The sequence below is a fragment of the Pleurodeles waltl genome, chromosome 11 (genome assembly GCF_031143425.1).
Source record: "Pleurodeles waltl isolate 20211129_DDA chromosome 11, aPleWal1.hap1.20221129, whole genome shotgun sequence".
Taxonomy (NCBI): domain Eukaryota; kingdom Metazoa; phylum Chordata; class Amphibia; order Caudata; family Salamandridae; genus Pleurodeles; species Pleurodeles waltl.
This window is the reverse complement of record NC_090450.1, coordinates 411,826,469-411,853,943: the sequence shown is the minus strand read 5'-3', so window position 1 is coordinate 411,853,943 and position 27,475 is coordinate 411,826,469. Positions and strand designations below refer to the sequence as shown.

Genomic DNA, 27,475 nt, shown 5'->3' with positions numbered 1-27,475 from the left:
ATATACTACATATGACACAGAAGTGAAAACAGGCAAATTACAAATACAAATATTATTACACTGGAAAAGTAAAAAGAAAGAAAATATAATTTCGATAAAACTAAAACAAAAGATAAAAACATGAGCTAAGCTTTTAAATTGCTCACAAAATCTAGAAAATCTAACCTAAAATAATAATTGGCAGAAGCAGTAGGTCTAGCTTTCAATCACTATGACCCCTGTGACCCCTGACCTGCCTTATGGCTAGGAACCACTCTGCATGCTGAGCAGCTCCACTGAACTGCCTTCGTGTCCCCGACCCCGCCCTTGCTGCTGCCGAGAGTTCGAGGCCCTCCACCACCCGCAGGCACCCGCCTGCACCTCATCCCTGGTGTCTAGTGGTTTGCCATAAGTATAATTGTGTGTGTCTTGGTCTCTGCTTTATTGCTGTCTGTGCGGTTCTTCTGTGCCTTTTGATTTTATTGCCTTTTATTGCCTTTTTTCTTTCTTTGTTTCTGCCCGTTTCACTGGTACAGTTTTTTCTCCCTGGTCCCGCCGCTGCATCCCCTGCAGCCCCACCCCCCTCGCACCCTCATTCGCCACCACCTCCCGCCTCCCAGCTGCTCCTCCTTCCCAACTCCCCTTCTTAATGGCGCCCGCTGTGTGGTGCGGAGAGTGACCCCTGACCTGCCTTAAGCCCAGGAACCACTCTGCACGCTGAGCAGCTCCACCGAACTGCCCTCGTGTCCCCCACCCAACCCTCTCTGCTGCCGAGAGTTTGAGGCCCTCCACCACCCGCAGGCACCCGCCTGAGGCCTCATCCCTGGTGTCTAGTGGTTTGCTGTAAGTATAATTGTGTGTGTCTTGGTCTCTGTTTTGTTGCTGTCTGTGCCGTTTTTCTGTGCCTTTTGATTTTATTGCCTTTTATTGCCTTTTTTCTTTCTTTGTATCTGCCCGTTTTCACTGGTCCTGTTTTTCCTCCCCGGTCCCGCCACTGTGTCCCATGCGGTCCCGCCCCCCTCATCCCCCCATTCATCGCCACCTCCTGCCTCCCAGGTGCTCCTCCCTCCCACCTCCCCTTCTTTATGGCGCCCGCTGCGCAGCGCGGAGAGTGACCCCTGACCTGCCTTAAGGCCAGGAACCACTCTGCACGCTGAGCAGCTCCACTGAACTGCCCTCGTGTCCCCAACCCTGCCCTTGCTGCTGCCGAGAGTTTGAGGCCCTTCCTCATTCCTGGTGTCTAGTGGTTTGCCGTAAGTATAATTGTGTGTGTCTTGGTCTCTGTTTTATTGCTGTCTGTGCCGTTCTTCTGTGCCTTTTGATTTTATTGCCTTTTATTGCCTTTTTTCTTTCTTTGTTTCTGCCCATTTCACTGGTACTGTTTTTCCATCCCGGTCCTGGCGCTGCATCTACTGTGGCCCTGCCCCCCTCGTGCCCCCATTCGTCACCACCTCCCGCCTCTCAGCTGCTCCTCCCTCCCACCTCCCCTTCTTAATGGCAGCGCTGCGCGGGCGCACCACTGCTGCGCCAGAGGCAAGCCCGTCTGTGCCCATCCGCTCCTGGACCGCGCCCAGCGCCTGTCCCCCTGCCCCTCGCACCTCCCATGCCACCAGATGCCACTACGCCACCACAGAGCTCCTGGCACTCAATCCCGGCCGCCCCACCGCCTGCGTCCAGGCCTCCCCAGACACACCCACGGACCTTTTGCCTGCCGCTTGTGACGCTTCACCTGCAATGAAGCCACCAAGCACCACAACAACGCCAGCCACCCCAACCATCTCAGCTGCATGCTCCTCAACACCCGCTCCTTCCACAAACACACCATCAAGCTCTGAGACCTGCTCACGTCAGCCTCCCCTGACATCGCCTTCCTCACCGGAACATGGATGAACCCCTCATCAGAACCAGACATCGCCTTAGCCATCTCTGAGGTCTACAAGATCACCGAAGAGACCGTATCAACAAACCAGGAGGAGGAATCGCCGTAGTCCACAGAAGCTCCATCAGGATCTCCACCAACACCCACGACGCCCTGGATGCCGCAGAACACCTGCACTTTCAGATACACATCAACACCAACACCACCCTGAGAGGAACCCTCGTCTACAGACCACCCGTCCCCAGTTCTGCGACGCCATGGCTGACACGATCAGCTCCCACGCCCTTGCCTCCACGGACTACTTGCTCCTCGGCTACCTACATTTCCACCTGCAGAACACCATTGACTGCAACTCCGCTGCCCTACTGGACAGCCTCGCCAACCTTGGCCTCAAGCAACTGGTCACCTCGCCCACCCACTCAGCCAGGCACACGCTCAATGTCATCTTCTCCTCCAGCAGCCACATCACCTTCACTCACACCACCAAACTCCATTGGACCGACAACCATTGCGCTCATTTTTCCTTCCTAAAGCCCACCACCCACCACCAATTGCATCCGATCCCTCACCGCAAGTGGAACAAGATCTCCAAGGAGCAACTGATCTCCAACCTCGCCCAATCCCTACCACCCAAAACCAACACCGCTGTCCTCAACCTCAAATAATGGCTCGATGACTGTGCCAACACCCTCGCTCCACTCAAGAAAACCAGCAACACCTGCGTCAACAAGAAAGCTCCTTGGTTCATCGCAGACCTTCAGGCCTCCAAATGAGAATGCCGGAAAGCCGAGAAAAACTGGCGCCAAGAACAATCAGAGAGAAACTTCACCGCCCTCAAATGAGCCATGCGCAAACACCACCAGCTCATCCAGGCCCCCAAAAGATTTTTCTACAAAGAACAGATTGACAACAATGCACACAACAGCAAGGAGCTATTCAACATCATCAAGGAACTCACCAACCCTAAGTCCTGCTCCACCGGCCCTCCCCACTCACAAGACCTCTGCGACTCCTTCGCCATCTTCTTCCACCGCAAGATCACAGACATACATGGAAGCTTTGCAACGCCGTCCCCCACCACTACCACCACTGACATGGTCGACCCCATCGCACCCTGCTGCACCAATGTACTGAGCGCCTAGACACCCATCAACGATGAGGAAACCACCAAAACCATGAGCACCATCCATTCTGGCTCTCCCGCTGACCCCTTACCCCACCACGTCTTCAATAAGGCCAGCCAAATCATCGCTCCCCAGATCCGGACCATCATCAACAGCTCCTTTGAGACTGCCATTTCCTGAAAAGTTGGAAACACGCCAAAGTCAACGCCTGGCTCAAAAAACCCAAAGCCGACCCTGAAGACCTCAAAAACTACTGACCTATCTCCCTACTCCCCTTCCCTCTGAAGGTCATCAAGAAGATAGTCAACAACCAACTTTCCCACTTCCTGGAGGACATCAGCCTACTCAACGTCGCCCAGTCTGGATTCCGCAAAAACCACAGCACCGAGACCGCCCTTATCGCCTGCACCGACGACATCAGGGCCCGGCTTGACAAAGGTGAAACCGTTGCCCTCATCCTCCTCGACCTTTCCGCAGCCTTCGACACCGTATGTCATCACACCCTTTGCAAAGGCTCTTCGATGCCGGAATTAGCCACAGAGCCCTGGACTGGCTCACCTCCTTCCTTCACCTTCCTTGAAAGAACACAAAGAGCTTGCCTCCCCCCGTTCCGGTCAAAGGCCACCAAGACCATCTACGGAGTCCCCCAGGGATCCTCACTCAGCCCCACCCTCTTCAATGTCTACATGGCTCCGCTCGCCAACATCGTCCGATCCCACGGCCTCAACATCATCTCCTACGCAGACGACACTCAGCTCATCCTCTGCCTCACGAAGAACCCCGCAACTGCCAAGAACAACCCCCACTCCGGACTCCACGCTATCGCCAACTGGATGAAAACAAGCCACCTCAAGCTGAATTCAGAAAAGACCGAGATCATCATCTTCGGCCCCAACAAGTCAGCATGGAACGACTCCTGGTGGTTAGCCACCCTGTGGTCGCCCCCAACGCCCACCACCCACGCACGTAACCTCAGCTTCATACTAGACTCTTCACTCTCCATGACCCAGCAAGTCAATGCCATCTCGTCCTCATGCTTCAACACCCTTTGAGTGCTCCACAAGACCTTCAATTGGATTCCCGTGGAAACCAGAAGAAAGGTCACCCACGCCCTCGTTAGCCACAGACTGGACTACGGCAACCCCCTCTACGCGGGAACAACGGCTAAGCTCCAGAAAAAAACTCCAGTGCATCCAGAACGCCTCAGCACATCTCATCCTCAACCTCCCTCACCACGAACACATCTCTGCCCACCTCGGGGACCTCCACTGGCTACCCGTCAATGAAAGGATCATCTTTAAAATCCTAATCCACGCTCACAAAGCTCTTCATGACACCGGACCGGCCTACCTCAATGACCGACTTAACTTCCACAACCCGACATGCCAACTCCGCTCCGCCAACTTCGCCCTCGCAACAGTCCCCTGCATTCACCGTACCACAACTGGCGGCAGATCCTTCTCCCACCTCGCCGCCAAAACCTGGAACTCCCTCCCTGCCAACCTACGTATGACCCAGGACCTCCTGACTTCCAGGAAGCGCCTCAAGACCTGGCTCTTCAAGCAGTAGCACGCCCCCCAGCACCTTGAGACCCTTCCGGGTGAGTAGAGCGCCCAACAAATTTACTGATTGATCGATTGATTAAACAAAAATATTTTTTAAAAGCCTGCTGCAGTGATAAAAACAAAACAAAGCATGATTGCTGTCTGTATAAACAATTAAATGTGTGATGACTTATTGTACTTTTGAGACGTAAAATATTCCCTCATGCACTGCAAGGCAAGGTTCGAAAAAAAATATGCCTTTGCTCCACCAAATGGCCCTGGCACTTCCCATGCACTTGGCATGGGCAGTGCAGGGGCCCTCATGCACAGCCCTGTTGCGCATTCCACTGCCCAAATTACAGGCAGTGGAATGAATGACGGATGCTGCTGAACCCGCTGCACTGCCACATGGCGCCTGCTCCATTAGGAGCTGGCGTCAATGTTAAGACCCTGTTCACCGCAGGACCAGTGTTTCTGCCCGCCGGCCCTGTGGTGAACTCCTGATAGGGCCGGTGGGGTTCAGGCCACACAGGCGGTCGGTAGGCGGGAAGAGTTTGGCGGGCGGCGGACTTGTAATGAGGGCCTATATGTCCTTTAACTCTTGCCATCAAGGACTCCATTTGAATGTTCGGGTCCATTCCAGATTCACCCACAGTTTTGGGATGGTGCTGATTATTTTAAGTTTCTGCGATTTCCTGGACAACCTCTACACCAACAACTAAAACCTAATCAGCAACTGGCTTCCCACATACTTGTAAAAATTCAGCCGAGCAAAACAAAACACAATTATTGTTAGCTGCTAAGTCCAAAAACAAGTCACAGCTTGTGTTATGCAGGGCAAGTTGTAAAAAAGAACTGGAGATTGGGAGGATGCAATTTGGGATGAGTTGTCAAATGCTATGATGGTGAGTGGCAATGCAAGGTTTTGGGCTACCCTGGCACTGAGAACTAATAGTGGTAAGAAGTCAGTTGAGTACTTTGTGCAGCCACAGTATTGGGTATCCCATTTTAGCAATTTATATTCTTGCAATGATGCCATAGCAAGGGTGGATATTGACCCCCTGCTGGCAGTTTAAGTTAAGAACCAAAATACCCTAGTGTTGGACCCTTTGGAGACCGAGAAGGCAATTAGGTTAACTTTTTTAGGAAAAGCACCAGGCCCCGATCAGATCCCAAGCAAGCTTTTTAAATTACATGTGGGAGTTTGGGCTCCTTAAATGAACTACTGCTCAAATTCCCCCTTGTAGGGCATCCAGATCCCTGCATCCTGGTGCTCAGCAGAAATTATCCCTATCTACAAGAAGGGCCAGTACAGTGTCCTGAGTACTTATCGATTGATTACCTTAATCGACTTCTCGTAGAAGATCTTTTATAAGAAAGTCTTAAAGTACCTTCTAGACTGGATTGAGGAGAACAGTGTGTTATCTGAACTCCAGGTGGGGTTCACAACTGGCACTAGTACGTTGATCAGATCTTCAGTTTTAATTGTTTTTACTGAAAGACTGTAGCGGACGAAAGAAGCGGACTTTTTGTTGGTTTTTGTTGACCTGCGTGCAGCTTTCAATCTAGTTCCTAGGGCCATGCTTTTGTCGACACTGAATAAGATGGGCATCCTGACCAACTTATTGGCAATTTTGGTGCAGCTGCATGAAGAGAATTACTCAAGAATCACTTGGGGGGAACAGGGGCAGCTTACCTTTCCAGTAAGGCAGTTAGGCAGGGTTGTGTCCCAGCCCACACACTGTTTTCACTTTACATCAATGATATTGTGAAATGGCTGTATAGGGCTGGTTACGATGCATCAAGTGTGGGAGCAGGAGACTGCCCACTTTGCATTTTTCTGAAGCCTCTCACCTGATCTTCAAACTGCTAAAAGGGTTCCTGCAGCTCTTGGATGACTAATATTTTTTGTAATGAGTGTCAGCTAGAAATTAACAGCTCTGAAACAAACATTTATGATTTTTAACCCTAAAAGAAGTAAAAAGTATCAACGAAATTTGTATGTTAATACAGACCTAATAGAGCAGGTTCACAATTTTGATTACCTAGGGATAAGATTGACACCCAGCTTAGATTGGTCCATGCAGGTTCAGATATCAGACTGCTCGTTGACACATTATTCCTCAAGATTGCTGAAGACCTTCAAAAAAACTTGCTTCAGGAAAGCTACCCCAACAATTGAGATCGATGATGTGAATGTACTGGGAGCTGTCTTATATGGAGCCAAGATCTGGGGCAATGCCAATTTCAACATCCTAATGGCTACACAAAATAGATTTATTAGGTCCCTGTTTCCCCTTCCAGAGAGCAAGCCTTTGATCCCATTATATCTTAATCTGGCATTTAGCAAAATATCTTGGAAAGCTGAGCTCAGGCCCCTGCTTTACTGGCATAGAATATGGACTTCGCTTGTTTTTGGAGAGTACAGAAAACCCCTAAAGGAATTCTTGGCTCTATCAAGTGCCCAGGATTTACTGTGGTTTACGCATGTTAGGTCTATGCTTGAGAGCCTGGGGATGGAAAAGTTCTGGACAGTACCGGAGGATTTTATCTTTATTGCTAGAATGGACATTAAATTGGCCTACCTGCAGAATTTATATGTGAAACTATGTGTAGCAGTAGGGGCCCTCTAACTTTGGATTTTAAAATGTTACCTAACTATGAGAGCTCAATTGATGAGATTACATCCCTCGACCCCCCCCCCCCCCCCACCTCGGAAATTGGTTTTACAATTTAGGTATCAGACTCTCTTTCCTAGGGTTTTTGTATTATGTGGTCCAATGTGGAATGTGGGAGTGCTGAATGCCCGGCTTCTAGGGGGACACCAGAAACTATATTCCAGCTCCTATTCTTCTGCTCACACTACGGTCCCCAGAGGAGAAAATGGTTATTGTCCCAGTGTAGGATTCTGGGTACGAGGAGGTATCTGGATGCTCTCAGGATTTTAAGGACTGATGCTTCCAGGCTGGTAGTGTTCGCTATTGCGAGATTCCTCTTGGATGTCTGGATCTAGCGCTCTAAGTGCATCCCATCTTATGATGGCAAGGACCTCCCAGGACAAGGCGAGGAAATATCATCCATTATGTGATGCAATAAAGCCATGTTGGAGGTTCTGCAGTTCTAACTGGTTTTAATTTTTGTGTAATTTTAATTTATGTTTTATTTTATTGCAGTTTTTAAACTTTGCTATGAATTCTTTACTCTTTTCTTTCCTATCTAAATGCACTGACACTTTACATGGCCACAGGTTACCATGGAAAACCTTAGGGAGGATCTGAAGGAACGTGGTTGTACAGGTATATTTGTTTCCACCTGCATCCATCTGCCCTAGGATTTACCACGACATTCTGAATGCATTAAGATTATTTTATCACTGGGCTAAAGTGGCCTTTTTTGTATTCCTGGGAAAGTTTGTACAATAATATAATAAAGTTGTTTGGTGTGAGTGGGATAGGCAATGTAGTAACATATATGGACCTTTTCAGTTCAAATCCACAATATTTGTATTTTAATACATTCTTAAGTATTTGTACTTTTATGATCTGTGTAAATCGAAATAAGGTTATGAAACAAATGAAACCAAACGATTTCGATGTAATAAAATATACGGATAACTTTATTTTATTGCTTTTTCATGCAAAATACTTTGACACACTAAGCAAAACGACGTTGTTCTGCCTCTGTACCTAGTAGTTTTGTTCGATGTTATACTTCTTGTGGTAATATGTGACCCCACCATTGACGGGGAAGCCTAGGCAGGCGTTCGGCTTTGTCTTCAGTGATACTGGCTGTATTTATATCTAAACAAACAAGATCTTCCGATTGGCGTGCTTGAGCGCACCTTTACAAAGTGGGCCAGGTCAAATGTGAGAATCTCAGTGCTTAATTTGTTCTTGTTGTTTCCGGTGCTGAGCACCAGCACTTATTTTTGAGGGCTGGGGTTTATTCTTCTGCCTCAAGCATTTGGGAGTGGATTTATATGGATTGAAGAGGCCTGAGGTGGTTTCAGGATTACGCCCCTCAGTATTCCGTGTTCACCCATTTAATTACAGCAGCCGCGTATTTAAGAGGAGGGCTTTGGGCACCGGCATCTTTTTATTTACAAATTAAGCACTTCACCTAATACACCTGCATTCTTCAGAATATTTTAATCCGCTGTCAAACCAGTTGCAATAGTACGTATTGAAGATGCTGTCACTCTTAAATGAGCAAAGAATTGAAAATCCATAGTAAGTATGGATCCAAAAAAGGCAAAATAAGGACATGCTTGCTGAGTAAACCGATAGCTGGAATGAGAAAAGTATTCAGCCAGAACACAACTTGAGTTTTCTAGAAATTCCAGCCCAAAACACAGAACGTGCTCCAAACACCGTTTCCATTCCAGATAGAGATTGTGGCAGGAACCCAATTTAACAAAAACGTGGGAAGGAACATATGTCAACGCAGGTCATGGCAAGAGAAGGCAAACTGACTGGTAACCAAAAACGGCCCTGGCGAAAGGTTTCATACTAGGAAGGCCAACATGCAATTTTTCATGTATACTGGTTAAACAGTAATAACATTTACAAGCACTTCCAAAGCAGGACCAGCCAAACTAATGAAATATTCAATTAACGCAAAGGCTGCCACAGTCCCCAGACCCACTAGTTCTCAAAATCAGCAAATCACAGGTGTCAATCAGAAAATGGGATAAAATGAGCCCTCTGAAGTTCATTTCGCATCCTCTCTCCCTAGCCATGTTTTAGGACTGCCTCAGACAGAAACTAGCATTAATGGGCTCAGACAATAACGGCCAAACTGTAATCAACATTACTGGGGAAGGTAGCAATAACACTCTTATGCATTATCAGTCCCTGACAGCAACAGCACCAATGATCCAGACAGTAACAAGCCAGGGTAGTATAAGACAATAACGGCTCAGGCATCAAAGGCTTACAGAGGAATGAGCATTAATTGCTTGAGAAAGCAATGAGCATTATAACCCCAAGAAGCAATGGCCTCTGCCGACATAAAGATCATGGGCCCAGGCAGAATAAACACAATAAATGTAGCTGTGGTAAGTTCATTTTCAAGTGAGAGAATGATCAGGTGAGGATGACAGTGCCAGTCATGTCAGCCCTAAAACCCTGCTCCGCCACTCTCATATTTGTGTAACTTTGGCAGCTATTTGATCACTGTCAGCTTAACTACTTTTTACCAGCACAGCCTCAGAGAAATCTTGCCTCCACAGACGACTCTTGTTGTGGGTGGGGGGGGAGGGGCAGTGGGCACAGGGGCTTGTGCTCCCAGCTGTGTTGTCCTGGCCCTTCTTGGGCCCCACCACCATAGCTGTTGAATGTGTCAGGAGCAGCATAAAAAAAAGAGACACTGCACCTTGCCCCATACTTTCATTTGTTCAAATACCTTTAACTACAAAGCGGTGTTTTATATATGTAAGGCACTAAAGGGCATATATAAGAGCCCCTAGCGCCATTCCAACACCACATTAGCATCATTTTTTTTTACGCTAATGTGTTGTTAGAAGGCCAAAACTGCGGCACCATATTTACAAAGTGGTGCAATGCATTCCCTGCACCGGGCATAATGTATACAAAGGGAATACCCCCCGTTAGGCGGGCAAAAGAAATGGCGCAAAGAAATCTAAGAGATTTCTTTGTGTAATTTTTTGGGAACTCCTAGCACCTTCTCAGAACCCTGTAACCTTTGTTTTTTTAGGTGAATTTCTATGGGTTTTTTTAAATTCTAGTTCCTAACTATAACGTCTCTGTAATCTTTGATCTTTTCAGTGAATTTCTATGGTTTTTATAGCAGCCAACCCCCTATAACCACTGAAACCCACATCTTGCACGACCATTGGCTGTGCGCAGAGGGGGTTGGTCGCAGGGCCTGAACCACCCAACGCTGTGCCACACCTTCATCAAACAGTGCCAAAGTTATTAGCAAAACAAAAAGTGCCTAGGATTTACTGTGGTTTATGCATGTTAGGTCTACGCCTAGTAGACTGGGGATTGAAAAGTTCTCGACAGTACCAGAGTATTTTATCTCTATTTCTAGAATGGCCATTAAATCGGCTCACTGGCATAATGAAACTATGTGTAGCAGTAGGGGCACTCTGACTTTGGATTTTAAAATGTTACCTAGCTATGAGAGGTCAATTGATGGCTGCAGGGCCTGGCCTGGGGTTGGGTGGTTATAGGGGGTTGGCCAAAGCCCAACGATTTTTCTGGGAAACAGACTTCAATGTGCCATAACAAGGAATGTTTAACATTCAGAACACTAGTAAACAAAGAAACACACATACCACCATGAGGTAGGGGGATTTGAATCCTCAACTTACTGATTGTCAGCCCAAGAGCTTTACCAGGAGGCCACAAGTGACTCTGCAGTAGGGTGCCTCAAAATATAGCTATAACATTCAAACCAACCATCTTGCATAGTTGTATATAGTAATACAAGTAATTGTATTTAGAGACCATTGCAATACCTATATCTCTTGCTCTCTCTTCCTTCCCATTATGGGATGGAAGAAACAGAGACAGTGAGAGATTGAGAGAGAGAGAGACTTTTAGAGAAAGACTTTGACAGAAATAAATTGAGAGAGATATAGAGAGAGAGAAAGGTTTTCTAGATTTTTATGACAGTATACTTAGAATGTAATATTTTAGGACAAATTGAAATGAAAAATGTATTTGTCATTTAAAAAGAATGAGATCACCTTTCAGTATGCACCTTAAACATTTGAAGTTGAAAAGAAATTCAAGCAGGGAAGTGACCACAGACACACTTCTACTAGAACCCTCAACCTTCAGTGTGAGTGTATAAGTCTGTAACCACTACATCACAGGTTATTCCTGGTTATGCAGTGTCCAGATATTGCTATGACATTCAACCCAAAGATTTTGCGGGGAACAATACTTCAATGAGCCATGTTTTCATCTATTTCCCTGTATGCATATTAATGTGCAGGGAAAGAGATTAAAACTCCACTTTCAGTAAGTGGGAGCTGTTTGACAACTCCCTCCTGCTGAAAGCAGAGTTATGTTTGATTTTGCTTGCTCAGCTCCTGCCAAGCAAAGGCAAACAGCTACCTTCTGAGGGTGGAAATCTTGGGAGGTAGAAGGAGCTGGCCCTTGGGGGTGGCGGTTCCCGGGGCCATCTATGGATTCACAAGAGGGGCTCTGCCTCCCCACCAATGTTTGAGTTTAGCCTCGGGGAGGAGGCGGTCCCTGGGGCTTGGGCTCTGCAACTGTCCCCCTACAGTAGGGTCTTGGAGCTCCAGGGAGGTTGTGGTCCCTACGGTAAGGGGGTGCTGTGCAAGACCCCGCATTCATTTAAGTACATTTGCTCCATGAGGTGGTAGTCCCTGGGGCTGGTGGGGACTGTCCAGCCCCACCTGCATTCATTTAAGTACATGTGTCTTGGGGAGATGGTGGTCCCCAGGGCTGTGCGGGGTCATGGGGGCCCCACACATTACTTTCACTACATTTTACCATAGGAGGTGGCAGACCCAGGGCTGGGCGTCTGGAGCCCCTGCATTCATTTAAGTAGATTTGCCCCAGAGAGGTGTCAATCCCCGGTGCTGCGGGGGGGCACACGGGCCCCCCGCAGACAGTTAACAACTTTTGTCCCAGGGAGGTAGCCGTCCCTGCTGCTTAGGCGGGCTGCGTGGGCCCCTTATACTTTATATGCAAAGTCCCCGGGAGGTGGTGGTCCCGGGGCTTCAGTAAGCCCTAAGAGGGGGGCCCCGTGTGACCTCATCCTTGAAATGATATGCCCCCAGGACCTGGCCCACCGGGGGCAAAAGAAAAAGTGAGTGTTGGAGACTGTGCTTGTTTTTTTTTTATAATCACAGTAAAAATCATGAATATTCATGATTTTTGCCATGAATTAAAAAAAAATGCTTTTTAGCTCTGGGGAAGTCCAAGGGGAACCCCTGCACCAAGGATAGGGGTCTAGGGCACCAGTACCTTGCCCCCTTTTCTTTTTTTCCTGCCAAATTTGGTGTAATTCCGCCCAGCGGTTCTGTCTGCAGGTGTGTCCGAAGAGTCTATGGGAATTAACATGAGAAATGCACTTTTTTTGACCCCCTCTTTTTCTCAGTCCCCGCTTGACAAATCACTCTGAAATGTTCTATGCACTAACAGATTCTAAGGAGCACTTTGTTTTAGAAAATTTAATGAAGATTCATCAAACGGTGCCAAAGATCAAGACAAAAAATGCTTTTTCAATGGAAACTAGGTCCTAACTGTAACTACCTACTGGCAACTGCCAGTGGGTGAAAAAAAAAAAAAATATATATATATATATATATATATATATATATATATATTGTTTGCTGGCCACCACCGTGCTCCTAAACGGACTGCGCGTCGGCGTGTTACACCTGCTGTGGTTTATTTCACTGAGCATTTTTATTTAAATCTTTGCTGCTGTTTTATATATATATATATATATATATATATATATATACACATAGATATATATACATATATATATATATTTATGTCTTGTGTATATATATATATATATTTATGTGTATATCTATCTATATCTATCTATATATATATATATAGATAGATAGATATCTATAGATAGATATACACATAAATATATATATATATATATATACACAAGACATCAAAATATATATATATGTATATATATCTATGTGTATATATATATATATATATATATATATATATATATATATATATATATATATATAAACAACAGCAAAGATTTAAATAAAAATGCTCAGTGAAATAAACCACAGCAGGTGTAGCACGCCGACGCGCAGTCCGTTTAGGAGCACGGTGGTGGCGAGCAAACAAATATATATATATATATATTTTTTTTTTTCACCCACTGGCAGTTGCCAGTAGGTAGTTACAGTTACATATACATATACATATATATATACATATATATATTACCTAGTGGCAGTCGCCAATAGCTAGTTATAGTTAGGACCTACTTTCTATAGAAAAAGCAAGCACTTTTTATTTTGTTAATAACTTTGGCACTGTTTAATGAATCTTCACAAAGTGTTCCAAGAAACGATAACACTCACTTGAATGTCTATCTGGAAAATTTTGGGGTGATCCATCAAACAGAGGCCGAGAAAAGGCGTCTTCCCAAAATGTTTTTCCCCCAAGCATTTTTCTATAGGGATTTTGAACAGGAACAGCGCCCAAAGTACTGAACGGAATTTGGCAGAAAGGTAGCTCTTGGTCCTTTTTAATTGTTTGGTGTAAATCCATTCAGCAGTTTTTGAGAAATTGAAGAAGCACCAAATTTGTATATATAGGGACAGAAAGGCTCCGCCAACCCTCCTGATCTTGTACTGAGATCTGAATGGCTGCCAACACTTCAGCAAGGAAGTGTTGGCAGCCATGTTGGGACTTGGCTTCAGCCGAGGCCCTGAAAAATAGATTAAAAAAAAGAAAAGGGGCTGCATTCTGCAGCACACATAGAAAGAGAAAAACACCTCTCTGCATGCAACGCAGGCACCCTTGCACCATGGTGCAAGCGTGCCTGTGTTGTTGCTAGGTAGCCAATTGTGCACTAGCACAGGGGGAAAGGACAGGAATGAACCATATTTCATAAATATGGTTCATTCCTGACCTTTCACATTGGCATAGGGCAGCACCGCAAGATGACATGCAGCACTGCCCTATGCCAGTTCCCCATAAATAAGGGCCATAACGTCTATTACAAAATGCTATACTCAGTAAAATTAGTATTGAAGTACAGTCCTTTGCTGCCTCTTAGGTTATAGTATTTGAATTTCTTCATTTGCTGCTCTATTTTCATAATCCATTAACATCTCTACTTACCTTGGTAAAAATAAAGAAGGATGTTTCTTCATTTGTAAATTCCGATGTTACAGCATGATAAATTCAGTTCCTTACCCAAATGTGAATACTGAACATCTATGTAAGTTACAATTTGCTTACCCGAATGTGAAGACCGAGCATCTTTGCGAGTTTCCATTTGCGTAATTATCTACCTTTTAACAAACACAAATAAAATCGAATTGAAAGAAAACTGAGAATCCTTAAAGTTAAAAAATAAAGAGTGTGCGAAATGAATCTATACTATGCTTTTTTTCAAGAAACTATGGGGCAGATTTAAGACCCCCTAGCGCCTCCTTGAACCTTATTAGTATATTTCTTTTAATGTTAATGTGACCCAATGATGCCAAAATGGCGCACAGCATGCATTGAGCCACTTTGTAACCCTTTGCCCTACATTATGCCTGCGCCAGTTATAATGTATGTAAAGGGGGCACTCCCCATCTTTAAGGGGGCCGAAAAAATGGCGCAAAGAAATCTAAGAGATTTCTTTGTTTCATTTTTATCAGGACTTTTAACGCCTGCTCAGAGTAAGTGTTTAAATGAGGCACACCATTGTTTACAATGGGCCTCAGTGGGCTTTGCAGGATTAACATCAACATTTTTTACGCTAATCCTGCAAGGCTCTGAACTAAAGTAAAAAATGTTGACGCTAGTTCCCTAACTACCGCCATGGTGCGCATCTTACATACGGTGCACACATGGTGGCATTAGGGGGGCGCTAAGGGGTTCAAGAATAGTGGCACTGCACTGGGTGCAGCGCCACTTTTCTTAAATCTAGCTCTGTGTTTTCAGAATTAAGTAGACTTTGCGTCTAGCAGGCTGTTAGTCTTTGGCTTCGTTATAAAACTTGAACATGTAAGTTTTACAAGCTATAATTAAGCAATAGACAGATTTCGTTTTCCTTATATGAACACGGAACTGGTCTCCTCCCCAAGTTATGACGTTGACAAATGGAAGTTTAGCACAGACTTTCTTTTCCGCTGCGGAATTTCCCATCACTTGTGCAATTTTCATGCATTCTAAAGTGAACTATGCTGCATAAATTACAGGTGTTCTGCTTGGAGACCAGTTATACAAAAAGACAGTGATAGTCAATTTCTCTTGCCATGTTGCAAAAGGGACAAAGTAAGACTAATCTATTTTTTTATATTCTAAGGTGGAAATGGGTGTCTTCTCTCCAAACTTCTTCTTTTTATTATGTTCATAGACGTCTTGTTTTATAAGATGTCCCTTTTAAGTGACTAACATAATCTATTAAAAGTATGTTGCTTATGGCAACACATGTGTGACCTGCTGAAAAGTGTGGTAGGCTTTGAAACCTCTCATTTTCTGTAGTGAAAAAGTGCATCCCTTTGTTTCACTATTTTTTAGATAGCTTCTTGCCTTGCATATTATTGTGATAGTGCAACAAAAAATTGGATTGTCAAAAGCTTTATGTTCCGTTGAAGAGGCTAGTGTAGATGCTGAGCAGTAACAGGAATAAGAGCTAACAAGGTTTCATATCAGGTGATAACTTATCCCCCACAGAGGGTGCACAATAAATGGACATTTAATGATGGTTCAACATCAAGCAGCAAGGTACATTGATCACCAAGTTGGGGCATGTTTGGTTTTTGTAGATTTTCTTTGAGTTATTAATATTGTTTTTAGACCATTTCTAGGGTGCCATTTAATGTCCCCCCATTCAACCACTGTAACACTCTCAAAGGTGCATTCTATTTTAACTGTTCTCTTCTTTTTTCCAGAGGCTTTTGAATCACTGGTTCGATTTGCTGTAAATCACACAAATTCCTTATTTGCATCGGCGTACAGAGGTATGGCTAGAGAAGCTGTTGAACCGGTCAAGGAGCTCTACACAGATGTCTCTCTATACATCTTGGGTGCTGAAACCACGGTGGAAAATGCAGCCTTGCGGTTCTTTGATAGCCTGTTTCCATTGGTCTACAGTCGCCTTATAAATCCTGGGATTATTGATTTGTCAGAGGAATATACAGAGTGTTTGCGACTAACAAGGCAGGACATCAATCCTTTTGGACAGTACTACAAGGCAATGATTGCAGAACTATCAAAATCTCTCTGGGCAAGTAGGGTGCTGAGCCAAGCCCTAAATATGGGTATAGAGGTAATAAACCTAACAGAGCATGTGACAATCACAAAGGAATGTAGCAGAGCTTTGGTGAAGATGCAGTATTGCCCACACTGCCAGGGTTTAACATTAATCAGGCCATGTGTTGGGTACTGCCTCAATGTAATGAGGGGATGCATGGCCAGCGTGGCGGAACTTGATTCCCATTGGAGGGACTACATATCTACACTGGAATATCTATCCAATGAAATTGCAGGGTCCCATGGTCTTGAGCAAGCACTCCTGGGAATCCGTGGTGTGGTCAATGAAGCTATCCTGTATGCTCAGCTGAATGGACCTCAACTCTCTGCTACTGTAAGTACAGTGATTGTGTTTCAAACCCAAGTTCCTAACGATGTGTTGTCAAATGAAATCCACATTTGCATCATTGTTAAGTTAGTGTGGATGTTAAAACATTTCAACTTTGTCTTCCGTTTAAAAATTGTTTTTCAGCCAACTTGTTCTTGCATATCTCCAAATGTCTTACTGAAAAATCCAGAAGCACTATAACATGTTTCTAACTTTCTTGTCATTGAATTTCACTAGTGAGAAATGCCTAAGGGACTGATATAGATGTTTTCCATAGAGATAATCTGTCGCTAATGTGACCGATATCTCGTCCACCTCATTACAAGTGTATCATATACTAACGCACTTGCAAAAAGGCATTCGGGACACCAGTCACATTTGTGACTGTGTACTTAGTAGTTAAACTTTAAATCAGGCCCTACGTGACATCAAAATGCCATATACCTGGTGACCATCTCTATATTAATGTTAGTGCTGCTTAGTTTTCTTTCTGTTTTCAAGTCATTGGTGTTTCATTTTGAATTACCTGCTCTGCTGGTTCCAGGATGACATGAGTTTGAGCATAAGTGCAGCCGTTAAATTAAATTTTGTTGTAGGGATTGGGTAGATGATGGTGGGTCTACAACCCCATATCCACTTAGTGAGAAGCAGGCCTAGTCGATAATCCCTTGAGTTTCCTTGTCAACTTACTGGTCCTAAGCCTTCAACAGTTGTTGATTCAGTGCATTCAGAAAGAAAAACTGTTCAGATGAGGCCTGTGGTTTCAAAACAAAATTTAGAATGCAACCATTTACTCAAATGCTACCTTGGCATTGGTAATGTTTCTGCATTCCACTCTAAAGAATTATACCCCCAAAATGTCTTCAGTAACTTAAACACAATAATTCTTGAGGAACTACTTGAATGATTTAATGACAATTTAATAGAAGTGCTCTGTCACTGGTTAAGCCATTCGATTGTCTTTAGCTATACCATTGATTATTGAGTGTTTACTTGGAGGAGCAGCTTGAACTTTTTGATTCTGATGAGGAAGCCATTCCTCTTTGTATGCTTATTGAGATAGTAGATCTGGATAACATTTCGGATGAATAGTATGATTCCCCAGACTTTTCAGCAAATGCAGTCCTTGCACGTCTTGTGCTACGTGATGGTTTGGTTACCATAAGAATATAAGTGAGATAAAACCCCAAGAACAATTATGAGATATATCAAATTTAAAATGTGTTTTTTATTGATTATGAAGAAAAGATTTTGAGCAAAGCAAAAGGTCAATATATTTGCTGTTTGAGAATGGGGTATCAAATGTGTGCGTGTTTACAGATAGATGGCAGAGTGAAGGGAAACATCAAGAGGATGAGGTTTACCACTTTCATGAGCATAGAAGCACACACCCTAGAAAGCACTAAGGCAACATTTAAGAGTCTGCATTAACAACTGTATAATTATGGTAATGTTGCACTTTTTATTGGACATTGTTTGAATCTTCTATGTGGCTTTAATAATTTTGTCGCCATTTTACAAATCTACATGAAATTTGATAGTTGTTTCACGCATCCAGCTAAGGCTTGTCAGTGACATTTTGTGCAGATGGGTCAACGGCGGATACAGTTATTTTCATTTTATGTCCAAAGGCATTGTTAATTTCCATTGCTCACAATAAGCCCTTCCTTTTTTAGGTGTGACCTAAAGACAGCTTTAGCTGTCTTTCCAGTCTTTTTGTTTCCCAAAAAGTATAACTTTTAAAAACATGCATATAGGAGGTTTCTAGTCAACCCTGTCTATTCTTTAGGCTGCTTAAAAGTCTCTTGAATTAACTTCTCTCTCAGCACAACACACAGTATAGAACACTTGCTAAACCCATGTCTGCCAATGGATACCTTCGCTTTGAGTAACTGCATTTTTCATGTGCATATTTATACATCCACCGGCCACAATGTTAGATATTTGAAGGCATTTGTATTTACCAGAGACTGATATTACCTGTGTATTGTAGGATGTGATGACTTACAGTGACAAAGATCAAACACTGTATTGAAATCTGCAATGTAGACTCATCATTACAAACTATTTTGGCATACTTATTGTTCCTTTGGAAAAAAAACAAAAATCATTAAAATTGACCAAGTGTGTATGCAAATTATATGTCAATGCTATTCTCCATCAGCTTTATGAAGGTAATTTGAGTGCTTGAATCTGACTTGAGAGAGACACCTAGTAACCACTTGAGGTACTGAGCTTAAGGAAGTAATTTCATGGTTATGATATCTGACGTGAGAACGACCTCTAGTAATGACTTGAGGTACTGCAGGTGTGTGGAGACCTCATTTGGATCTGACAAAAAAAGAGCACCTAGTAATATATATTCCAATATATTTATCTATTGTTTTGCTCCACTGACATAATGCTTCTTCCTACCACAGTATACAGCATGGGGCCATGAACTTTAATATAAGTAACTGTGAGTTTTTCCAAATGTATATTGGCACTCAAAACAGATTTAGCTAAGAATAGGGATGAAGACACTTGACTTTACCAGTGACTTCGAGTACGTTTGCATACCAAGACGTCATCATCAATGTCCCATAGTAGCCTAGACATTTATTGAACACTATCAGCCTAGTTCTTTCCAAACACATTGTAATAAAAATATAAGCATTTACTGAGCTTTTAGTCTGACATCTTTACCTATTGAGCTGCTCTATTATCACTCAAATGATACTCCTTCCTGCCACAGAATGCAGAATAGGCCGTCACACTTCAACCATTGAATACATTCACTCTGAGTAACATAATTGTTACTGTAAGTTAATATCATTGCCATTATCATGAGCCAGCTGTTATATTTGTATTTCTCCCATGGAAAGCAAGCACAACTCACTGAAATTGCCAAAAGAGTGTTTCCTGATTAATAGGTTGCAGCCACACCCTCTCAGCCTGAGTAAGGTAATTTGAAATACTCTCATCTGACTCCAAATATAAAACTAGTTGCCACTTGGGATACAACAGATACAACAGCTTCATGAAAATATTTCCAGATTTTGGCATCTGACTCGAGGGGGACCTCTACTAATCACAAGAGGTTCTGCAGGTTTGTGGGGACTTTAGTTGGATTTGTCTTGAAAGAGACGCCTACTAACCACTTGAGGAATTTTGCGGATTTTGCATCTGACTTGAGTGGGCCCTCTAGTAATGACTTGAGGTACTGCAGGTACTGCAGGTTTTCACATGTCTTACCAGTCTCAGACTCAAGAAAAATCCATAGTCAAAACGACATACAAGTATATGAATAAAAGGACCTTTTATTTAAACTAGTGCCCCACATGTAGTGCCAGTAAAAAAATTAAAAAAAAGGGAATAACGTTTAACACACTTTAATTTACCTGTGACTGCAAGTGCCTTTATATGCAGCTATGAACAAGGGCAGCTATATTAGCTATCTCAGTGCCTGTTATATTTTGGTGTAAATCATCTCAGTATTTTCCAACATACTTGTATTTCCAAAAGGTACCTTTTGAGCTTAGAATTGCAAGCATAACTTGACCATGTATTCCCAAATTATTCATATATCCAGATTTGAGGATGATTCACAGTAAAATATTTGAAAACTATTCTAAGTCAATCGACTGAGGGTGCATTACTTCACTACAATCTATTTCAGTACTCACAGATCCAGGCCCTCATTATGAACTTGGCGGCAATCACCGCCGACTGCCGTGCTGTCGGTTATCAAAAGACCACCAGTGGCGATAAACTGCACACTGCCATATAATGATGCCAAAAAGACAAATCTCCATAAATCCTGCAACCTCCACCCACTGCTAGGGCCTATGACGGCGGAAAGCCAGTACACCTCACCCCACCACTGCCATATAGACAAATCCGCCGCCCAGCAAATAATGATGGACAAATCAGCTTGGCAGGCAGTGAATGCCGAACGACCATTGGCGGTACGGACCGCCATGGCCAGCAATGGGACCTGCCAACAACAAAAGCACACATTGGAAATTTTGAAACTCACACCTGACACACATCCACAACACTATAAAACACACACATACCCAGCCCACAACCCTGTGCAACGCCAATAGCACAACAGATATTGACAACAAAACATGCATACACTGAACTAACAATCACACAAGTCACACACATAAAAAACACCACCAAAACTCATACATTGCTCAACCACCATCACAAGCCACACACCCAACCACACAACAGCACCCTCACCAATACACCTACAACACACCACCCACAACACACACCATGGTACCCCCTAAGCACCTCCACTAAGGACCATGGTGGTCCATGGTGGACCATGGTGGACAAAACACTCAGGGTAGAGCCACACCTATTCAGGGCACAAGTGCATCAGACACCCGTGGCCAGGAAGATGAAGCTATGGCAGACGAATGCCAAAAAGTCAACACAGTGGGAAACAATTCACGCACAAAGGAGGACATCAGGAAGAGATGGAACGACCTGCGTGGGAAGGTCAGGTCTATGGGATCCAGGCACAACATCGCTGTACAGAAGAATGGTGGTGGTCCCCCACTTCCTCCACCCAAATACAACCACTGGGAGGAGAAGGTCCTGACTATCCTGCACCCGTAGGGCCTCACCGGACTCACTGGAGGACTGGACTCTGATAACTCAACTACAATACCCCAACAGTCACCACACCTGTAATGCATGTATCACCCCATCCCCTCATTACTACCAGGACCCTATCCCCTACCCAGTTCGCAACACCCACATCCAAGTCCCCTGCATACCAATAGTCCCCAAACAAATCACCATCCAGCCCCCTGTGCACAGTCACCTACCCCTTCATGGAATCCCAGTGGCACTACAGCACCCACAATGCACCGCCACTCCCTCACAAAATGCACCTAAATGTACACGAAGGGACTTTGCATGCCACTACATAAGAATTTAAGCCTCAATTAGTGCTGACCAGTGCTGCAATTGACAAAAAAGTATAGGACACCCACATCTCTATTCTCTCACATACAGGCACCACCACCCATGCCACCTGGACGGAGACGTCAAGGAGTGCCTGTTCTCCACCTGAAGACGGAGGCCCCACTCAAGAGAGTGCAGAGGGAAGTCTGGACACAGAGGAAATCCCTGGCCCATCCCACACCCATGGACAGTCACCCTCCAGAAGCCCCACCCAGGACACCACTGACACCCCTACCACTCAGCCACCAACAACAGCTCTGCCCAAACGACCCCACACCAGTGTCACTAGGCCACGGACTGGTTGCCCACATGTACAGAGGCCAGAGTCTCCACCCACAACAGGCAGGATGATGAAGGGTCAACTGCAAGTGGGGCTGCCAGACCTGTGCAGGGGACACAGGCATGGCGGGCTAGGGCCAGTGGGAGGGCATCAGTGGCCAAGAGGGGTGACGAAAGGATGGATGCAGCAGCCCATGAGGTGATATCTAAGGTCCCGGGAGCATACCACCATTCCCAGGACAGGATGGGCCAGATCCTGGCCACCTTGGAGCAGAATCAGAGGCTGCAGATAGCACACCACCAGAAGGCCATGGAGCAATTGAAACAGCTCAATGTGACGATGGCCTCCATTGCAGAGGTGCTGCAGTGCCAGTACTACAGCCAGCCTGAGTCCTCCACCCACCTGCAGGCCCCTACCACTAGCCAGGACACTGCCCTGCCATCTACATCTGCAGCATCCACTGGATTGGTGGCAGTGCCAGAGGACTCACAGGACATAAGCACCCCTACCCATGCATCCCAGCTGCACGTTCACAAACGTGCCCTCAGACCCCAATATCCCACAGAAACACCAGCCAAGACCAAGCCCAGCGCCAGGAGGTGACTCTGCCCTGAACTGTCTCCCTTGTGTGCCACTGAATTACCTCGTTGATATGCCACTGCCATCTCACCATCTTCCAATGGCCCCATGGACGATGCCCCTGTGCAACCAACAGCTGATCATATGTACCTGAGAATGTTGTTCACCATGTGCCCACTCCCTTTCACTGTCCCAACACTCATGTATATTTTGACATTGAATAAATACACCTGTGCACTCAAAATATGTGTCCTTAAATAATATGAGAGACCAATTGTGAATGTGAATGCATTAGGCAGTTACCATCATAATGCCACTTTTATTGCAGGAGGGGATCCAACACACTGTAGTGTCTGAAGTATGTCACACTGTACATACCATTGCGTGCACTGGCATCTGCCACTTTAGTCACGATGTTGCATTGTCACTGACAAAGGACATCATAGTGCTTATTACGTGAGTCAGACTGTAACAATGGAGTGAAGACTATGAGTCACTGGAAGTATAGCCGAATTAGCTGGGTCCTGGAGGTGATATCTTCCCCCTCTTCTTCCTCACCATCACTCTCATCCCTCCTCTGAGGTTGCAAGGCTGGTTGGACAGCACCCTCCTCTTCCAGAAGTGGGATAGCTTTCCTCACAGCTAAGTTGTGCAGCATGCAGCAGGCCACCACTATCTTTCACCCCTTGTCAGGGACATAGCACAGGGATCCTCCAGAGAGATGGAGGCAACAAAATCTTTCTTTCAGGAGTCCTATAGTGTGCTCTATCACCCTCCTAGTACGACCCTGGGCCTCATTATAATTCCTCTCTGCATCTGTCCTGGGAATCCTCACAGGTGTCAGGAGCCATTGCATGTTGGGGTAGCCAGAATCACCTGCAAAAGTGGGTGAAAGAGGACTTGAACACACACATTTTACTTGCATACAGCCTGTCTGTCAGCTATGTAACTAATCCAGTGTCATACACACTCACCCATGAGCCAAGCTCTGTCCCCCTGTAGTTGTCCCATCATGTGTGGCACACTGCTTTTTCTCAGGACCAATGAATCATGGACTGATCCTGGGAACCTTGCATTGACATGTGAAATGTATTGATAAACAGTACACACCAATTGGAAATTCATGGAGTGATAGTTCTTATGATTCCTATACACCTGTTCATTCACTCGTGGGGGTATGAGGGTTATGTGGGTTCCATCAATGGCACCTATCATATGGGGGATATTTGCAAAGGTATAGAATCCTGATTTGATGGTGGTGAGATCAGCCCTTTGGGGAAACTGGACATAAGTTTGCAACTGTTGAATGAATGCATCCAGGAAATTGGACAGGATGTAGCTGAACATTGGCTGAGATACACCTGCAACCATGCCCACTGTCACCTGAAATGAGCCTGTGGCCAAAAATTGGAGCACAGATAGCACCTGCACAGTTGTAGGTATGGCATGCTGATTCCGATTGTCTGGCTTCAGACCAGGACCCATTACTGCACAGAGGTCACGGACTGTAGCTCGATTAGGTCGGTAGGTAATGATGATGTGACGTTCCTCCACAGTGGCCAGATCTACCAGCGGTCTGTAAACAGATGGGGCCCTCCCTCGCCACATTGGTCTGTACCTATGGGTGGTAAAGGAACACATTTTGAGTTTCGACATACACTTGCATCACATGATGTCACTATACTTTTCTACAATGCGACACATAGGTAACGCACACAAACAGAAAGAATGAGGTACACCGTCAGGCTAATGTGTGCTGAGGTTTGTCAGTCATAATGGCATCACAGTGTAGACACACTTCCAACCATGACTACATGTGGGGATCAAAGAATCATGTCAGTAATCGACAAAGGGGAGAGAGAATGGGGCCATAAATGAGGCCTCAGGCCAGGCTATGGAGACGTGGTGAAAGCAAAATGGCAGCCTCCTTCCATCCAGGTGTTCTAGTGTGGAAGTGACTTTATTCCTCTGGCGTTAGTCGTCAGGGCGGTACGCTGTGTTCACCGCCGTGCACCTGATCATTGGATTACATGGTTGTCAATGGGGAACCTGGGCCAATCATGATCGGCGCCGGTGGTGATGGTGCACACCGCAGCAGTATTTATCACCACTTTGACAGACCCTTGGCACTTGACTCCTGCATTATGTGAAGGGTAGAACTCCACTGCGTGTGCTGCCGTGTCCTGTCTCTGGTCCCTGAGATGGCGCGTGTGACAGGGTAACGGGCCCCGGCCTTCACCGCGGTGGAGCTTGAGAAGCTGGTGGACAGGGTCTTACCCCTGTATGCAAAGTTGTATGGGCGATCAGAGGAGCAGGGTAGTTGCTATCTGTCATCCTTAGATGTGTGTGATTGTGGCGGATGCCTGTATGCATGTTTGTTTGCAGTGTGACTGATTAGCCGTAGTGTGTCTGGCACTTTCTGCTTGTAATTTGGTCATTTGCAAGTCTCCATGGGCCATGTCAGTATGAACGGGCATGGAATTTGTGTATGTTGAACCCACACAATGTCTGTTTCTTTACTCTGTGTGTCCATGCAGATCAGCACCCATCAGAAGAGGGGCCTGTGGCAAGCCATCACCAAGGAAGTGCGGACCCTGGGGGTCTACAACCGGCAGAGCAACCACTGCAGGAAGCGGAGGGAGGACCTGAGGTGCTGGGCCAGGAAGACCAGAGAGACCCAGCTGGGGTGCCCGTTGGACCCTGACCCCCCATGCATTGAGGTGCCAAGCACTTAGACAGGTGTCTGCACTCCTGCCCCCCTCCACGACCTTGGGATAGTGTCATAGCTAGTTTTGGTAGGGTCTGTAGGCCTGTGAGGGGTCCCATTTTTGTAATGTGGTATTCATTGTGGCCTCATGAACTTGTGGATGTATTGGCTTGGCATAGTCTCTCATGGGTTCAGTTCACACAGTGTATCAGAGTAGTATTTCAGGATGGTAATGTATTGTATTCTGGGGTCATGCCTATTAGTCAGGCATATTTATAACGTATGTTGTGTCTGCTGGGGGTTAGTGCCTGACCTGGGTGGGAGTGTCTGTGTCCCAAAATGTACCTATTTCCTGGATTTGACACACTTTTTTCTTGTTTTATTTCCCCACCCCTGTGCTCTTGTGTCCCTGTGTACATTAGCATCATCTGGCGAGGGAGCTATATCACCAGCAAGTAGGGCTGCAACAGCTCACAGCTCCAAGGAGGCATAGTCGACCGCCGCCTTGGGGACCAGTGGGAACTGGTAGGAGGCAACTACCACTGGAGGTAGTGATTCTGATACCTTCTCCGATGGCACCTCCCTGGTGGTGGGGGTCCCTACTGGGCCCACCCATTCTTTGTCATCTTCCACCACCCCATACCATCAGCGCCCTCCCAGTTGCTTCCCACCAAGTTGCCCATGCCCGCTCACCCAGGAGGGTGGGTGTCTCCTTCACCCCAGGCACCTCATCCCCTGCCCCAGTCAGCCCTGCTGCCCCCACAGAAGAGGCTTTTGACCTCCTGAGGAACATCTCTGTAGGGCAGACAACCATCATGAATACCATCCAGGGCTAGCATCCCAGATGCCTGAATGCAATGCATACCTGGAAGGCATTCACAGTTCCATGTCGCCTACAGAGATCTTTTCAGGCTCTGGCCCCCTCTTTGACAGCAGCCAGTGTCCCTGGTCTTTCCATCCCCCCTCCCATCACCTCTACCACTTCCAACACCCCACTCCATTTACCCATCCCAAGCACACATACAGACAGCCATGCACACAGATCAATACACAAGAAGCACACAGAGAAAAACAAGCACCATACTTCCCACCATAGGCAGGCACACACCCAACATACCAAAGCACACACAACAACATCCACCTCCCCCAGTATGTCAACCTCCCTCGCCTCCCTGCCTGTCACCTCACCATGCACACCCACATGCACTGCACCTTCAGTCACTGCTGGTGCCCCCGTTCTTGCAGTCACCACAACAGCTAACATCCAGTCATGCACCCCAGACACCACATGTGCACTCACCATGACTACATTCACAGACACTTGCAGCACACTCACCAGACCTGCAGATACCCACACAACATCCATCTACACTGGCAGCCTGTCTTCTCCCATTGTGTCCACCCTCCCTCCTCCCAAAACACTCAAACGTTCACACACATCCACACCACACACATCTACCATACGTAAGCATACTAAACAGGCACCTGCATCCACGTCCAGCACACCTACACCTCGTAAGACCACTCCGTCAACCTCCACTCCCAGACCTGTCTCCAATTCTCCTCCACCTGCACCTAAAAAGCTTTTCTTCTCCTATGTTGACCTGTTTGAACCCACTGGCCCACCCCGTCTTGCCCGTAAACGTTCCCATGCCCTTACCCAGTCCACTCCTTCCTCGTCTAAGTCTGCCCCAGTCTGCCCTTCCCATTCCCATGCCCCTTACCCAGGGAAGAAGAAGCCCTGTGTTGCCCCAGGTCCCTCTGCCACCCCCAGTCCAGGCCCACTCCTCTCCTTCCAAGGGCAAGCCCAAACCCTCTCCACCACCTACACCTAAGCCCAAGACCCCCCTCCAAGACCTGAGTCCCCACCCCTGCTACCCACTTCCCCTCTTCCCTTAGGTGCCTGGCTGCCCCATTGACACCCCTTCCCAGTGGAGTTTCCTTTACACATGTTTGGGCTATAATTGCCCTTCAGGAACTTTATAATGGACTGGCCAATGGCCATATTTGGACATTCCTGTTGTTTCTTCCAATAAAGTTTGAGTGCCTAGTAGTGCTGTTGGCACAATATTGAGCCGCTGTGCAGCGTTTCACTGTGGGGGTGTGGTGTGCACAGGTGTGTGCATT

At 45.9% G+C, this 27,475-nt stretch overlaps 1 protein-coding gene across 2 annotated transcripts in view; it reads left to right on the top strand.

Moving 5' to 3' along the window:
- Positions 1–27,475, top strand: part of LOC138265744 (glypican-5-like) — a 1,691,495-nt gene that overhangs the window by 405,576 nt on the left and 1,258,444 nt on the right. For both annotated transcript variants that reach the window (XM_069213745.1, XM_069213743.1), the window contains exon 3: positions 16,129–16,823. In XM_069213745.1, coding sequence (XP_069069846.1) covers positions 16,129–16,823 — 695 coding nt within the window. The remainder of the gene's footprint in view (positions 1–16,128; positions 16,824–27,475) is intronic.